The sequence below is a fragment of the Bombyx mandarina genome, chromosome 09, assembly GCF_030267445.1.
Source record: "Bombyx mandarina strain Sakado chromosome 09, ASM3026744v2".
Taxonomy (NCBI): Eukaryota; Metazoa; Arthropoda; class Insecta; order Lepidoptera; family Bombycidae; genus Bombyx; species Bombyx mandarina.
Genome location: NC_143216.1, coordinates 3773456 through 3790132, shown reverse-complemented (window position 1 = coordinate 3790132; position 16677 = coordinate 3773456). Strand labels below are relative to the sequence as shown.

Here is a 16677-nt window from a genome sequence, read left to right as displayed (position 1 = left end):
GGCTCTAGCTGCGTTGGAATTTGATTAAATAATGTTATGAATGTATGTATGTATGCGGAATGTGAGCTGTTAAGAAAGTTAAGAAATTTGGATTCACTAATTTGTTATGTAACTAAATTTCGCTAATTTGAAATAATTTTAAAGTCTAATCAAAACTGTTTACGCACAAAAACTTTACTCTAGTCACTTTGTTTGATGCTCAAATAAACGCAAAAATAGACACGTAAAAAATCGAAGATTAGTGGTCGAGGCAATGACGTCTCTTCGTAAATGACTGGTGGTAGGACCTCTTGTAAGTCCGCACGGGTAGGTACCACCACCCCGCCTATTTCTACGATGAAGCAGTAATGCGTTTCGGTTTGAAGGGTGGGGTAGCCGTTGTAACTATACTGAGACCTTAGAACTTATATCTCAAGGTGGGTGGCGCATTTACATTGCAGATGTCTATGGGCTTCAGTAACTACTTAACACCAGGTGGGCTGTGAGCTCTTCCAACTATCTAAGCAATAAACAAAAAAAAAATACAACAATTCTTATAAATGTATTTAATATACAGACAAAGTTCTATTTAATCATAGTATAAATATTTGTATATATATTAACGTTGTGTCGTCCATGAGCTCCGCCAACCATTTAATACCAGTTGGGCCGTGAGCTTGTTCACATGTCTATATTGTAAAAGATCAATGGTAAACTAATTATCTGTTCCTTTGTATTATTTGAATACATTACATTGATACATTTATCTCACAGGCTCCGTACATAATGTACGTGGAGGTACTAGAGACTGACGGGCACGAGCCTCTTCCTCCCCGCCAGCTGCCTCCAGCGCCACCGGCTCCCCACTCACCCCCCATCAGACATACGAAGAGTGAGGAGAACCTCGTGCCTGAGTGGCCTGCGCTCTCCCTGTATTCGGCACTGGACGACGTGGACACCGGAGACTGCTGGAGTCATGACGACGATGAACTCAGCTCTCATTACGACCACAGAGCGCCCGCGCCCGACAGCGTGTCGCAGGTACGTACTTTAAGAACACGAGAACAAACCCTCCGATCCTAATGTGACTTTTTTATATTGCTTATGAGGTGTGGTAAGTCCGCACGGATCCGGCTAAGAATAGTTCCGCCCCCTTATCTTCCCAGGGGTGTCGTAAAAGGCGACAGGGGCATTTAAGCGCAAACATCCAGCGCTTTACCCGACTGGTAGCGGGCAATCTACCAGCAAAAGCATACCCAAGGAGGGTTGACGCCAGACAGGCGGTCAGTCGTAAAACTTTGCTAAAAACTTTACAGCCATGAATACGAGGGCTTATTATGTGTAGGCGAGGCCCATCTCGAGACCTGAGTTCTAAGAACTCCGTTTTTACGGTAGTGACTTAAACACACATCGCCTGCCGAGTGAAAGTGTATTAATTCAAAAGTTTTGACGAGACATTCACTAAATCACCAAGAAAATTGTAAGCGAATTAGACTTTTTAGTTGAGTAACATCATTATAATAATGTAATTTCTTTTATGTTTTTTCATATAGTTTCATTTGCTTTAAATCAACACATTCATAAAATTTTAATATGCACTTAGATATTTTTAAACAGGTCCGCTTTCATTAGCATAAATCGTTATCTAATTGTGGAGGAATTAAATCATTAGAAATTGTATTTATATAATAATGAGTAGATTTAGCTTTAAACGAATGAAATGAAAATGAAAGATGAAAACTCTTCTGTGTTATACACTAGTGTATAAAGCATAAGGCATCTATTAGATCACTAACAATACCATTACGTAAAATGGGAAATTAATTTTACGAGAACACACAATTCAATCGATTCGTAACTACGAATCAATCATAATTAATTTACCAAACTACTCAATAACTTTGAACGCACATGCATTATTCTAGTAATTGTTTTTTTTTTTTGTCTGACTTTGATCAAGGGTGCTCATAGTTAATCGACTTTTAGTGGTACATTGCTATTGATAAAACAGTAATAAAAAACTTGTGAGAGACAGCCCTATAAAATAGTGCTTTAGATTATTCAAACAGATGGTTATAGTCAATGTGGTCGCTAAAGACAAAACACGAAAGAGCCTGCGAACAGTTTTATTGCGCGAAAAAGTTATGAGATTGTCATTGTTAATGACGCCAGGGAGGTCGGCTCTGTAGATCAACTCGTATCTTCTTTGATTACTCGTTGAGTTCATGTCGCTTCAACAACCCGTGGTCTGTCAGCTGGTTCACCCCTATCGATAAAAAACAAAACGTGAAGTAAAACGTTCATCAAGCATTTCATCTCATTCTCTCGCAGGCTAAATGCCATAAAAGTATATGTTTGTCTCTGTTTAATGTCGTCCTTTCGTTTTATCCCGTTTTAAATTATAAGAGGGTGCCAAGAAAGTTTTAACATTAAATAATTTATGAAAGTTAGAGGTAAGAAGCGCCATTTTGTATAGGGGACATGTTGAAAAAGTGTCTCTACCTAAACAGCAAGCTATTGTTGAAAGAGTCACCAAAATAGCGCTAGTGTAGGAAGTGGAAATTGTATGAATATAGCAGTTTTAAACAGAGTTAAGTGTGGTAGTTTATGGCACTGTTTTTAAAAGCATTCCACTTACTATACCGCCAGCTTAATTGGCTCCCTTTCAGAGGACACTATTTAATATATACAAATGGTGCTCCTTATTTCTACCCTTCATATAAATAATAGCCGGTCACCGTCCTCGCCGAACCCGTCGCTGGCGACGAAGGGCTCGGCGAGTAAATCAACCCACAGATACAGCCCACTGAGTTTTTCGCCGGATCTACTCAGTGAGTCGCGTTTCCGATCCTGTGGTAGATTCTGCGATTCTCCTGCTTGGGCCATTGTTAGCAACACCTTCGTATTGAGCCTTGAAAGCTCACCCACACGCTAGGGTAACGCTGATATAGCCTCTCAAGGCTATCAGCATAGGTAGGAGAAAAAAAATAGTTTGCGTAGGGTTTCTTTTTTGTAGGGCCCTGAAAATATCCATGGGTCCGCGGTCCCGCAGTCGTGGATCAGTCCCACATGCTCCGCGCGCACTCTAGGCGCGGGGACCTCGTAGCAGGTTCGGCCCATGGACCGAAAGAAAAACGGTTTCTTGTTTGCGCAGGTCTCGGCGGTTTCGGTTCTGTCCACGTCATCGTGCGGCAGCCGCGAGTCTGTGGCCGTGGTCGCCGGCGAGGTGCGCAGGAGGCTGGTCGACGCCACAGAAGCAGAAACCTTCAGACACGACCCCGCCGATCCGTCCGCTACCGCACTTAAGGTACGCTATACATTCTCTACTAATCGTTCTTTTCTATTGTTTAGACGACTGGATTAGCTCCCGACTCATATGTTTCTTTTTTGGTTTTTTTATGGCATAGATGGGTGGGCGAGCTCACAGCCCACCTAGAGTTAAGGGGTACCAGAGCCCATTGACATCTACAACGTGAATACCGCCACCCATCTTAAGATATGTTTTCCAAGGTCTCAGTATAGTTACAACGGCTGCCCCACCCTTCAAACCGGAATGCATTACTGCTTCACGGCAGAAATAGGCAGGGTGGTGGTACCTACCCGTGCGGACTCACAAGACGTTCCTAAGGTGTCTGTGACTGTGGTCGTCGTGGCCTAACGGATAAGACGTCCGGTGCATTCGTGTTGAAGCGATGCACCGGTGTTCGAATCCCGCAGGCGGGTACCAATTTTTCTAATGAAATACGTACTCAACAAATGTTCACGATTGACTTCCACGGTGAAGGAATAACATCGTGTAATAAAAATGAAACCCGCAAAATTATAATTTGCGTAATTACTGGTGGTAGGACCTCTTGTGAGTCCGCATGGGTAGGTACCACCGCCCCGCCTATTTCTGCCGTGAAGCAGTAATGCGTTTCGGTTTGAAGGGTGGGGCAGCCGTTGTGACTATACTGAGACCTTAGAACTATATCTCAAGGTGTGTGGCGCATTTACGTTGTAGATGTCTATGGGCTCCAGTAACCACTTAACATCAGGTGGGCTGTGAGCTCGTCCACACAGCTATGCAATAAAAAAAAAAAAAAGGTGTTAATTGGTTACCGGAGCTCATAGATATCGACAACATAAATGTCGTGTCAGTGACTGATCTAGAGACACGAGTTCTAAATCTCAGTTACACAGTATATAATCATAAAGATAAGTTTTGTACGTGATTTAAGTAAAAATAATATGGTGTTTTGCTCATTCGAGTTTTCTGTTCGTCCGTAATACATAATAACAATGTAGTATTATTTTCCACTTCATTCCAGAAACAAGGAAAATAACTTTTGTAATAATACATTTGAATACAGACTGCATAATCGATTAGAGATTCGATATCTATATATGTATTAATACGTGAAGTAAAAACTTTGTACGAAAATTGCGCGGACGGAGGAGTATGAAATTTTCCACTTTTATAGAGAATATAGAGAAGAAGTGCACAATGCTAATATCTTTTTAAAATAATGCATAAAAGATACATTAAATCAATAAAGAAAACATTACACACACTACATACCATGTATTTGACGCACACACGCATTGCATACTATTTATTGTCAAACTTTTGTTCTTGACGTCTGTGGTCAAATTGAGAATAGATTAAATATTGTTTGTCTTTATTAATATATTTTTTTATAGTGTAGCCTTGGCAAAATTTGTGATTATAGGAGTATAAAATACAATCATAATAGTGTACAAACTTACAATTCCAATTAATTATAGTCGAATTTCGACTACTGCGGGACCTCTAGTATGTATTAAATGACCACGTATTGTTGTATTCCGAACGTGCAATTCGAAGCGATACTTTGTTTCCTATGACAAAGATTTAATGAGTAAAATCTTCAGTAATCTTTATAAAAAATCACGAAGAACGTAACGTTAAAATTTCACAGCGATCATTGAGCGTAACGAAAATGACATAATGATGTGTGAGCTCGTGGTACAAAATACGAAATTTTACTGTTTAATTAGAACTAGAGGTCCCGCAGTAGTCGAAATTCGACTATAATTAATTGGAATTGTAAGTTCGTACACTATTATGATTCTATTTTCAAAAACTATTATACTTCTATAATCACAAATTTCGCCAAGATTATTAATAAAGACAAACAATAGGTATTTAATCTATTCTCAATTTGACCACAGACGTCAAGAACAAAAGTTTGACAATAAATAAATAGTATGCATGCGCGTGTGCGTCAAATATATGGTAGTGTGTGTAATGTTTTTTTTATTAATTTCATGTATTTTTTAGGCATAATTTAAAAAAATATTAACATTCTGCACTCCTTCTCTATATTCTCTATAAGTGTGGGAAATTTCATACTCCTCCGTCCGCGCAATTTTCGTAAAAAGGGATACAAAGTTTTTCCATTCGTCGCAAGCGACGGGTTCGACGAATAAACACATAGACGCAGCCCACTGAGTTTCTCGCCGGATCTTCTCAGTGGGTCGCGTTTCCGATCCGGTGGTAGATTCTGCGAAGTACGGCTCTTGCTAGGGTTCGTGTCAGCAACGTCGTCAAGTTTGAGCCCCGTGAGCTCACCTGCTAGTTAAGGTTATGCTGAAATAGCCTCTCAAAGCTATCAGCTCAGGTAGAAAAAAAACCATAATGTTTAAATTTATAATTTAAATTAATGATTATGATCGAATTTCGACCGTTGGGCGACCTCTAGTTCCCAGGAATTGTTTGATTTGTACGCGTCAGATATTTTGAAAAAAAAAAGTTGAGTCTTAATACATTGATCTACAGGAATCGTGGGAGAGCAAGCTGTGCCGCATCCGCGCCATGTCCCCGTACGGCGCGCTGTCGGGCTGGCGTCTGCTGGGCTGCATCGTGAAGGTGGGCGACGACCTGCGCCAGGAGCTGCTGGCCGCGCAGCTGCTGCGCCGCCTCACCGCCATCTGGCGCCACGAGCGCGTGCCGTTGGCGCTGCGCCCCTACGAGATCCTGTGTCTGGGCCGCGACACCGGACTCATACAACCGGTCCGTATTGCTCATGTTACTTCTTTTTTTTTTAAGTGAAACTTCTTTAGAATCGTTGTGATTTCAAACTCGATGAAACGAAATGAAACGAAACGAAAAAATTAGTGTGCCGCGATTGGCTTGCCGAAGCGGCTCCGAGCGGCGCCGACAGATCACGAAGCGCTTCACACCGTCTCGCGTCCCCGACTAGTTCAGTGTGTTATTGACGTCCGTGCACCCTTTCGTGGCTCTCAGAGCGCCCTGAGATATTTTTATTTCTATTTAGTTTGTTATCAACAGATGTCCGCTGCATGTAAATTCAACAATTTCTGAATCGCGGTGACGAGATGTTAAACAGTTGATAGACGTTCTTGTATTTCTCTTGCTTAATCATACTTACCTGGTGTAGGGATACCGTGATCATGCCTCCCTCACCGTGATCCCTCAGGGTGAGGCTGCTTCGTTGCACTGCGGAGTGGTAGACCCTTGCGATTATTCTTTTTTTTAATAAGTTCCACTTCTACCGTGTGTGAATTGCACACACATTTTTTATTTTTATTGCTTAAATAGGTCGATGAGCTCACAACCCACCTGGTGTTAAGTGGTTACTGGAGCTCATAGACATCTACAATGTAAATCAGCCACTCACCTTCAAATATAACTTCTAAGGTCTCATGTATAGTTACAACGGCTACCCCGCCCTTCAAACCGAAACGCATTACTGCTTCACGGCAGAAATAGACAGGTCGGTGGTACCTACCCGTGCGGACTCACAAGAGGTCCTACCACCAGTAAGTCTGTATGGAACGCAATCATCCGCCGGATCTTCTGCGAAGCACTGCTCTTGCTAGGGCTAGTGTTAGCAACGTCCTCTGGTTAGAGCCCCGTGAGCTCACCTACCTCTCCGACTGTAGCTGGAATAGCAACCTAGGTTATCAGCATAAATAGGAAAAGAAAAAAACGCAATTGTCACCTACACTACAAGACGTCCGATTAACACGAAAACTTAAATTGCAAAAATATTAAAACACCAATAATACTTTATTAACTTTATTACTTTGATATGATATCCTCATTAGGATCACCAGAATAAGACAATTATATGATATATATATACCGCAGATGTGTTTGTATATGTATGTAATATTATTATTAGTCTTCTGTTTTGTTACCATTGGCGTACTTAACATACCACGAGAGGGCGTATGCTCTCCTGATATTAAAGGCAATAAAAATGTAATTCAACTCATACTGCCTTTGATAAATAGTTGGGAAATCACCGCGGATAAATAGTTATGAAACCGTATAAGTATTTCAAATAAGTTTTTATAACAGAACAGACCATTAATTTGTCCTAGACCTCAAGTCTCAAGCTTAGTGACGTTTACGTTGTTGATGTCTATGGGCTTCCGTAGTCACTTAACGTAAGTTTGGCCGTAAGCTCGACCAGACATCTAAGCAAAGAAAAACAAAAAACAACATTTTAATATGTACACTCGCTACAAACATATTAAACAACTAAATGGCCCTTTGATCTCTTCGAATGTTTTCATATCGCAGACATCCGTTCCGAGCCACGTGACTAATGATACTGTATTGTTGTGACGTCGAACTTTATCTCGTGTCTAATGCGAACGGTTCGCGTCACGCTGAGGCTTCGCGAAACGTGACGCGAACGACACGAGATTGAATGTGAACATGGATAGTTACGGACGCGGGGATTCCCACTGTTACGCGCTGGGGTTCGGGATTAACTAGTGGTAGGACCTCTTGTATATCTGTGTATCTCAAGATGGGTGGCGCATTTACGTTGTAGATGTCTATGGGCTTCAGTAACCACTTACCAACAGGTTGGCTGTGAGCTCGTTCACCCATCAAAGCAGTAAGAAAAAAAATTTACCGAAATGCAAGTTAACACTGTATTAGCACTTAGAACACTTAACAAACTTCAAAAACGCTTTAAAATTTTCAATTCGCTTCTTCCGCTTCGCTTCAGGTGATTCTTTCGCTGTTTCGCTTCGAGTAAATCCGATTACTAACTGACTGCGCGCCATCTCTGCAACGCTTTTGTAGCGGATACCACATCCCTAGAATGATCGAGAATATTCCTCACAAGTCGAGTACTTTCGATGTGTATTTCCGCTATCTGACAATAGATGACGTTGTACTTCTCGAGCGTTCTAGATCCTTCGATATTCGTTCGGGTATTTGGTGATAGATGGCGTTACTCTTACCGGCGTTACACCACCCTGTGCCGCCACGTACAGGGTGCTCCCTTCAGATGCGGCTTAAAGGTCGTGTCGTTGCGAGCTCAGTGGTGACGTCACGTAGGCGGGGACGTGGGTGGATATTATCAGCCAGCCGATTAAATATAAGGGTTATGTTAAATATATTGCTTCGTTATCGCGAGTTAGGAACAATAGGTAAATAACCTTATCACGTTCAATGGCATTGAGAGGAGCGCATTCGAACCCCCGTGGAACTTAATACGTATGTAAAACCGTGTAGAAGAGTTTGTGTATAATACAATAGATTGGGGAGAATCGGGACGCTTTCCAATCCCAACACAAATTTTCAGCGTTGTTTCTTAGGGTTATACCAATAAAATTGAGATAAAAATGTTTCCGGAGGTTTAAATTTTCATATACGATGCATTATTATACATAGTTCATTGAAAAATACACACAAACACTTAAAAAACTAGATTGACCTGATCCACCTTGGCTTTTGGGGTGAATCGGGTCACGTACGGGGACAATAGAGTTTTTCGATAGGGCTAGCACTGTTTAGTTGTTAGGTAGGTACTTACGTTTAGGTAATTAACTTGTTCAATATTTTTAATCAGTTACAAAACATTGATGACAAAATTAAACTATTTAATGTTCTTAAACACTAAATTAAAGTCGTTTTCAATTCAACTAATTCAGGTTTGTCGATATTCCCCCCAATCGGGAGGGGATAGGTATATACGGTACACCATCATGTTGTCTTGCTCGCACAATCGTATTCTAATTGCCGTGGTATGTGAACAATAGTCCATACGCCGATTAATTCATAATCTATACTTCTATACTAATATTATAAAGAGGAAAGATTTGTTTGTTTGTTTGTATTGAATAGGCTCCAAAACTACTGAACCGATTTGAAAAATTATTTCACTGTTTGGAAGCTACAGTCCCGAGTGACATAGGCTATAATCTTTTTTGAAAAAAATTAGGGATCTTTATTAAAATTCCAATAATTTAACCCAAGGTGTAAAAAAATTACCTAAAATATTATTTACATCACGTGCCCTGCGAAAACTATTGATGATAGAATAAAATAATGCACTACGACTTTGTAGAACACATTATTATTTACAAAAAGTGTTGCGACAGCATATATGTCAAACTATTATAGTTATGCCGCAATAAGTGTTCTTTTATTTAAAAAATAAAACAACGTCAAATATCGTTGAAATTTTCGTTAAAGACCCGAGCGGAGCCGGATCGGGCCGCTAGTAAAGATTCTTTTTATTTATTGCCTAGATGGGTGGACGAGCTCATAGGCCACCTGGTGTTAAGTGGTTACTGCAGCCCATATACATCTACAAAGTAAATGCGCCACCCACATTGAGATATAAGCTCTAAGGTCTCAGTATAGTTACAACGGCTGCCCCGCCCTTCAAACCGAAACGCATTACTGCTTCACGGCCTACATAGGCGAGGTGGTGGTACCTACCCGCGTGGACTCACCTACCACCAGTAAATATAATGAAGATCTTTATTGGCAGGTGCTGAACTCTGTGTCGCTGCACCAGATCAAGAAGCAGTCGGGGAAGTCCCTGCGCGCGTGGCTACAGCTGGAGCACGGCGCGCCCACCTCTGAAGGCTTCCTGCGCGCGCAAAGGAACTTCGTGGAATCCGTTGCCGCCTACGCGCTCGCCAGCTATCTGCTGCAACTCAAGGACCGGTAAGCACCTCGAGCACTATAGACCGCTGTGCTTAGTGCCGAGTTTTTAACGTTCTCGATAGCGTAAAAGTTAACTCAAATTTGTATGCAGTTTGAGCAGCGCCTCTAGCGTCAAATTCATTCCCGATCTTGCGGACCGAATGGTAAACGGTGCGTTTTAGGTACCTCAAGCACCGGCCATCGTTCTCGCCGAACCCGTCGCTTGCGAACTTGACGAAGGGCTTGACGAGTAAATTAACCCACAGACACAGCCTACTGAGTTTCATGAGTGTCATGCTTAAAAAAAAGATGTGTGGTGTCGTGGGACACCGGATAGGAACGAAGTTCCTTATTATAAAAATATTAATTTTAAGTTCTATTCGAGGTAGAAAGAAAGTAATTATTCGGGTATACATTTTTTATTATGATTTTCTTATTGATAAAAAAAATAATAAACTACTTTACAAAGTTATCAACTTTATTTTATTCACAATCATTTATAAAAAATATATAATAAAAAAATGTTATTTTTTGTACGTTATTGCAAAGTTAAGTCGTACACTGTGTACATTACTAATAAAAATCTTACGTTACGGACGTTTTTTCCCGGTCAGGGTACCCCTCCGCATCGTCCCATAAGGAACTTCGTTCCAAAAAATATTAAAATGATTTATCATTTTGTTGACAGGCATAACGGAAACATCTTATTGGATAGCGAAGGTCACATAATCCACATCGACTTCGGGTTCATATTCTCTACGTCACCGAAAAATCTTGGATTCGAAAGTTCACCGTTCAAGGTAAACGTTTTTCTGTACATTGCTTTGTTAAAACATTATTATTTAAAACATATTTTAATATGGTATGCACAATTAGATAAGCGTAACCATAACTCCACTTGTGTTTTTCTGAAAACAAAAGAGAATAGTGAATTTTAATAGTAAATAAAAATCATTTTTTATCTTATCATTTTTTGGTTTGAATAGCTCTAAGCGAACAGAAACTAATATTAATTTACTAAGCGAAGACAAGCATACTCGTGGGTTTCAGAAGCTACATATTTTGTGAACCGGTAATGTAACACAAAGTAATTCCAAGGGCGAGCTGATTTTGTGTTTCATTGCGCGCAATGAAAACGATATATTTTTATCTTTTTTTTACGACTGTACAATCAAAGCCGTTGTGTCAGCAATCACCAACCTCATCAACGACAATCAATAAACAACTCCTGCTCTGTTGTACTGGCGTAAACGTTTGTATTGGTTTGGGACATAAATTAATGCAAGTGGTCTTGGGTTTTTTTTATTGCCCTTGAAGGCAGACGAGAATACGGCCCACCTGATGGTGAATGGTTACCGTCGCCCATGGACTTCAGCAATGCCAGGGACAGAGTCAAGCCGCTGCCGTTAAACTTGGGTACAAAGCCGAAGCCTTTTGTATATTAAAGCAGTCTATGGGAGAAAGCAGTTCGTATAAAACGTACATTTTGTTGTTTCCAGTTGACACAGGAGTTCGTTGAGGTAATGGACGGCGAACACTCGGACATGTTTCAATACTTCAAGATATTGATCCTGCGCGGCCTCATCGCGGCGCGCAAGTACTGCGACCAGATCATACACATGGTCGAGCTGATGCGAATGAGTGAGTGGCAGGCTGACAGCTTCGATGCCTCCAATGAACATTACCCTAACTCAAAATTTTGAAATTTTCGTTTTTCACGCAAATCGCTTCACTATTTTAAAAGTATTATAATTAATCATTATTGATGGGGTTCGGAGCAAGAGTAAATCAGCTAGTTACACAAAAAAACCATAAATATATCTGCAATAATGAAGATTTTATCAACTTTTTTCGTTTAAACGCTCCCCCTGCAAATTTACGAATTTGGAGTTAGCGTGGTGTTCATTGGAGGCATCGCTTTGTCCTATCTCTAGTCTTTATCGCATAGTTGCAGTTCAGCGACTTTTTGGCGGGAACGCCAGGAGTGAAGTTGTGTGATTTGTTTTATTTTGTCTATTTAGTGTTAAGCTTCAGGTTTAAATGTGTAATAACGGTGGTTTATTAATTGTTTAGTATCTGTGTAAGTGCACAAATGTGGGAAAATGAAACAAAGCTGCTGAACGTTACTTTTCGTGAATCTCCAAAAAGTCCACTAAAAAAAGTCTTTGACCACCATTTTACTCAGATTATATTTCATTTCATTTCATATCAAGCCATGTTTCATATTAATCAACTTCGTTTCATTTCTTAATATATTTTTCATATAAAAAACTTTTTATTAAAATAAGACTTTACGGCACGGTGTAAGAGACTACGAACATCTGACCTGGTCTGAGCAGCGTATCGTTGAGTTGATCACCGGATCGGAATCGCCCAGACCATTGAGAAGATCCAGCGAGAAACTCAGTGGGCTTGGTGTCAATGGTCACTATTAAACTTTTTTTGTAATACGCTTTTATTAGCTTCAGATGTAATATACTTTAAGTATGTTTGTAACGGAATCTTTGAATATGATTTTGACCCCCTTCAAAACGTCGGATTAACTCGAAATTTGATATACTTATTAAAGACCGATGACAATTAATATAAAAAAAAATTGAAAAAAATGATATTCCACTAAAAAATTTAAAATAAATAATAGTTTAAAACAACTAAAAAATACGCTTTTATAGAAAATTCAACTAAAAATAGAAAATAAATTTTAATAAATTTGAATTAAAAATTCTGTAAGAAAAAAGGATTTTTATTTATTTATTTAATGGATCACCAATAAATGAAACACTGGCTTAAACATAGGGTACAAAAATATCAAAACATGACATGTGCTCACTTAATTATAGGTAATCACAGCTAACATCTAGTTCTAGTACCAAATGATTATAAAATTAATTAAATCTAAAAGAAAAACCAAAAAATAAAAGGAACAAAAAGAAATCAGATAAAAATTATAAAAAGAAAAAATTCATCAATAAACTACATAAAAACAAATAACATGAGAACAATTAACATGGTTTAGGAGCTAAATAGTTTCTAATTTTTTTCTTACAACTAAACAAGTTTTGAGCAAATATGTCCAGATCCAATATACGATGGAGGTCGCTATATAACTTACACATTCGAGTCAAGGGTGCATTAAGGCCTAGATTGGTTTTATATCGACGCAGAGTGAACAGTTGTAGACACTTAAGCGTGGCAACCTACTTGGGGTAGAAATTTGGATTCTTGACAAGAGTTCAGACAATCTATATTATTGTTTAAAATATTATATAAAAAGGAAAGGTCAAGATATTTGCGTCTATTGCTTAAAGATATCAAATTAAAATAAGCAAGCGATCGTTATATGATTTCAGTGATCTAAGCATTTTCATATTGTATGTAATTTTCTATAAAAGCGTATTTTGTTAGTTTTTTCAACTATTATTTACTAGCTGACCCGGCAGACTTCCTAGTGCCTCAATCGATAAATAAAAGACCTAAACTTTTGTATAAAATAAACTTAAAACAAACAAAAGGAATCCGTCCGATGGGGGGGACATCAAAGGATTTTTTTTTTTTTTAAGTCCGAACATTTTCATATTTGTCTACCTTTTAAACCTTCTCTGGACTTCCACAAATAATTCAAGACCAAAATTAGCCAAATTGTTCTCGAGTTTTAGCGAGACTAACGAACAGCAATCCGTATACAGAGTAAGCATATAAAACAAATAATAATCGGTGACATAAATTGGCGGCCTTATCGCTGAAAGCGATCTCTTCCAGGTAACTTTGCAGGGAGAGGAATAAGCGAACTGGACGGTGCTATATCTTAATAAACTTACATAAAAATATATACTGATATAGGGACAGAGAAAGCGACTTTGTTTTATACTATGTAGTGATTTGTTACCCTTTTAGGAAGACATATATACGGCCTACCTCATGCCTACAAACTTGTCAAATTGTCTTAGTCACATCTGTTGAAATTATTTTTTCCTGTCGCGCAGGCGGTCAGCTGGCGTGCCTCCGCAGTAGTAGCGTGGTGTCGTCGTTCCGCGCTCGCTTCCAGAGCGGCAAGACCGATCCGCAGCTGCAGGCGCTCGTCGACAGGCTCGTGCAGGACGCGCTCAACTCCATCTCCACCAGGCTCTACGACAACTACCAGTACCACACCAACGGGATACTGTGAGCGTCGCCACCCGCCAGCTCAACCATACGAACTAGAGATGAAACGGATATCCGGTAACTATCCGGTATCCGGCCAGGTTTTCACTATCCAGCCGGATAGCGTATAATAAATCAGTATCCGACCGGATTTCGAATAGCAAAATTGAAGAAAATCTCATGGTTATACAAAAGGCTAATAATACCACAATAGGCTATGGACAACTTTTATTTTTATAATCGCACGTCAAAAGTGATTGTTTTATTGTTATAATTAGTTTGTTTAATACTCAAAATTAACAAGTGGCAAATTGTGGTGAATGAATACCAAATCGTCGTCGTACCGAGTCGTCGCGATCTCCGCTCACGTGCGACAACACCCGAACGCGCACGAATATTTCTGAAAGGGCCGAACATCCGGCGCTCCGGCCTCGCAGTTTGCCGAATATTCGGTATCCGGTATCCGGCCAAACCACTATCCGTTTCATCTCTAATACGAACCATACCGAACTAGTGAATATCCAACGATCGCGTGTGATGACTAGAGATGGGATAATTCGATAAAATCGATTTGTTTTTACTCCGGAGGAAAAAAACTAATGGCTATTGAAATCATTCAAATTCGAGAAAATTATAATGTAAATCGCTTATTTTCGCACCGCGCTGCTACCCCGGTACTCGTTTGGGTTGAACAGCTAGTATATAGAGTATAGGGGATTCCCGTATAATAATGCTCCTAAAAAAATGTTGACAAGGTAACATACAGCGCAACAAATTCATCGATAGTAAATTTCCCTAAAGATAACGGCTAATGCTAAGGACCGTATTATACGTGGTAAAGTTGTTGAATGTGAACAAGCGATACCAAGTTTTTTTTTTAGAATATCACAACAAAAGTCAAGCGTCACTCTGAAGCGGACTCACTTTGATGTTCTTGACTATTTTGTTCGGTGCATGAATCAAAACAATGATTCTCGTTTGAACAATTGATGGCGATAATCTTTCTACAATCTCTGCGAGCAATTCTTAATATGGAACAGTCATTGTCATCAAATATTTGTAATTCACATTACAAGGGACTGTTCTGTGGCGATGTGCTCGGCTTATCTAGAATAAATAACTATGGAGGGTAGAAGTAATGAGTACTATCTTGTATAGGGGACAAGTTGAAAAAATGTCTACCTGTAAACAGCAAGCTATTGTTGGAAGAGTCACCGAAATAGCGCTAGTATAGGAAGTGGGAATGGTATGAATATAACAGTTTTAAACAGAGTTAAGTGTGGTAAATTATGGTGCTTTTTTTTAAATATTTCCACTTGCTACTGTGGCGCCACCTTAATTGGTTTCTTTATAGCGGACACTATTTAATGCACTGAGGTACTCCTTACTTCTACCCTCCATATAAATAACGTAAAGGTATTTGTTGTTTGAATGTGTCATTTGGATATTTTCTGTTCAATGTGCCCCGGCTGGACGCGTGTGCTCACTCACGGTTGACAAGTGTGATTAGTGCGAATATTTAACGTTTTCGATAGCGTAAAAGTTCACTTAAACGCGCCAGCGCCTCTAGCGGCGAACGTAGGCAAACGTTCCACCTCCATACAAATTTGAGTTAACTTTTACGCTATGAAGAACGTTAAAAAACTTGCTCTAGGCACACTAGACGCGTTCATGTTCATCCTTTAGTTCGGTTCGGTTTTGTTCTGTGAACGTAACGTATTTTGCACAAACAATAAATACAAAAAACTCATGCAAGTATAGCTGTGAGTTTAACATCAAACGAAGGAAAAAGCGTTGTAACCGGTGACTAAGTTATTTAAAATTCATTTAACGCAAAAAAAGTTTAGGGGGAAAAAATTGGCACTTTTTATTTATTTGCCAAATTAAATTCAAAAGAAACATTACCAACATGAGATTTTTTCTTTGTTATCACCAATAGTGCATTGCATGAGATTAGCCTCAAGAACAAAAAAAATAGTATTTGAATTAGTTTTAGTTTAAGCGGCTTCGGGTTCCTTGGTCGTTGTCATTTCATAAATCATCATTTAAAACCTCCTTCATCTCACTCGAACTACCTTCTCTATAACTTTAATAATTAATATTTACGAATCATTAATATTCATTTAAATCTTAAACATATAATATTGTATTCATAATTTTAATTTCTGTTTTAAAAAAAATATTTGTGTATCATGCTGAGTAATAATTTAGAAAAAAAAAAAAACAGACACTCCGAAATTCGCTTGTAAATGCATGCTTTTAGTGTTTTAAAGATTAGTGCCATAAACAATAATGCTTTATCGTTTTTACTTTAACCTCTGTATACTTTGCTCAACATTCATTGGTCACATTGTAATATCTGAACGCATTGAGCGTGATCTATATAAGAACACCAGCCACTTGATCACTTCGGATAGAATTATGAAATGTAGAAAATTCCAAAATATTGTGTAAATATAAATATAAAATATGTATTATGATAATTTTCGCAATGAGAAGACTGATTGTTCAGGCATGAAGTGTTAGGTTTAGGTTCTTAACACATTAAGTTTTATCCTGTATATTGAAATTCTTTGTGTGCCTGTGGTGTGCGCGAGTGGAATGCATTAACTGCA

General features: G+C 39.1%; 1 protein-coding gene across 2 annotated transcripts in view; it reads left to right on the top strand.

Annotated features, from left to right (window-relative positions):
• The window catches only part of fwd (phosphatidylinositol 4-kinase beta fwd), a 57921-nt gene extending 41635 nt beyond the window's left edge, over nucleotides 1–16286 (top strand). For both annotated transcript variants that reach the window (XM_028171489.2, XM_028171490.2), the window contains exons 4-10: nucleotides 754–1020; nucleotides 3134–3286; nucleotides 5780–6013; nucleotides 9765–9943; nucleotides 10611–10722; nucleotides 11422–11563; nucleotides 13906–16286. In XM_028171489.2, coding sequence (XP_028027290.2) covers nucleotides 754–1020; nucleotides 3134–3286; nucleotides 5780–6013; nucleotides 9765–9943; nucleotides 10611–10722; nucleotides 11422–11563; nucleotides 13906–14087 — 1269 coding nt within the window. In that variant the 3' untranslated portion in view covers nucleotides 14088–16286. The remainder of the gene's footprint in view (nucleotides 1–753; nucleotides 1021–3133; nucleotides 3287–5779; nucleotides 6014–9764; nucleotides 9944–10610; nucleotides 10723–11421; nucleotides 11564–13905) is intronic.
• The last annotated feature ends 391 nt before the right edge of the window (nucleotides 16287–16677 follow it).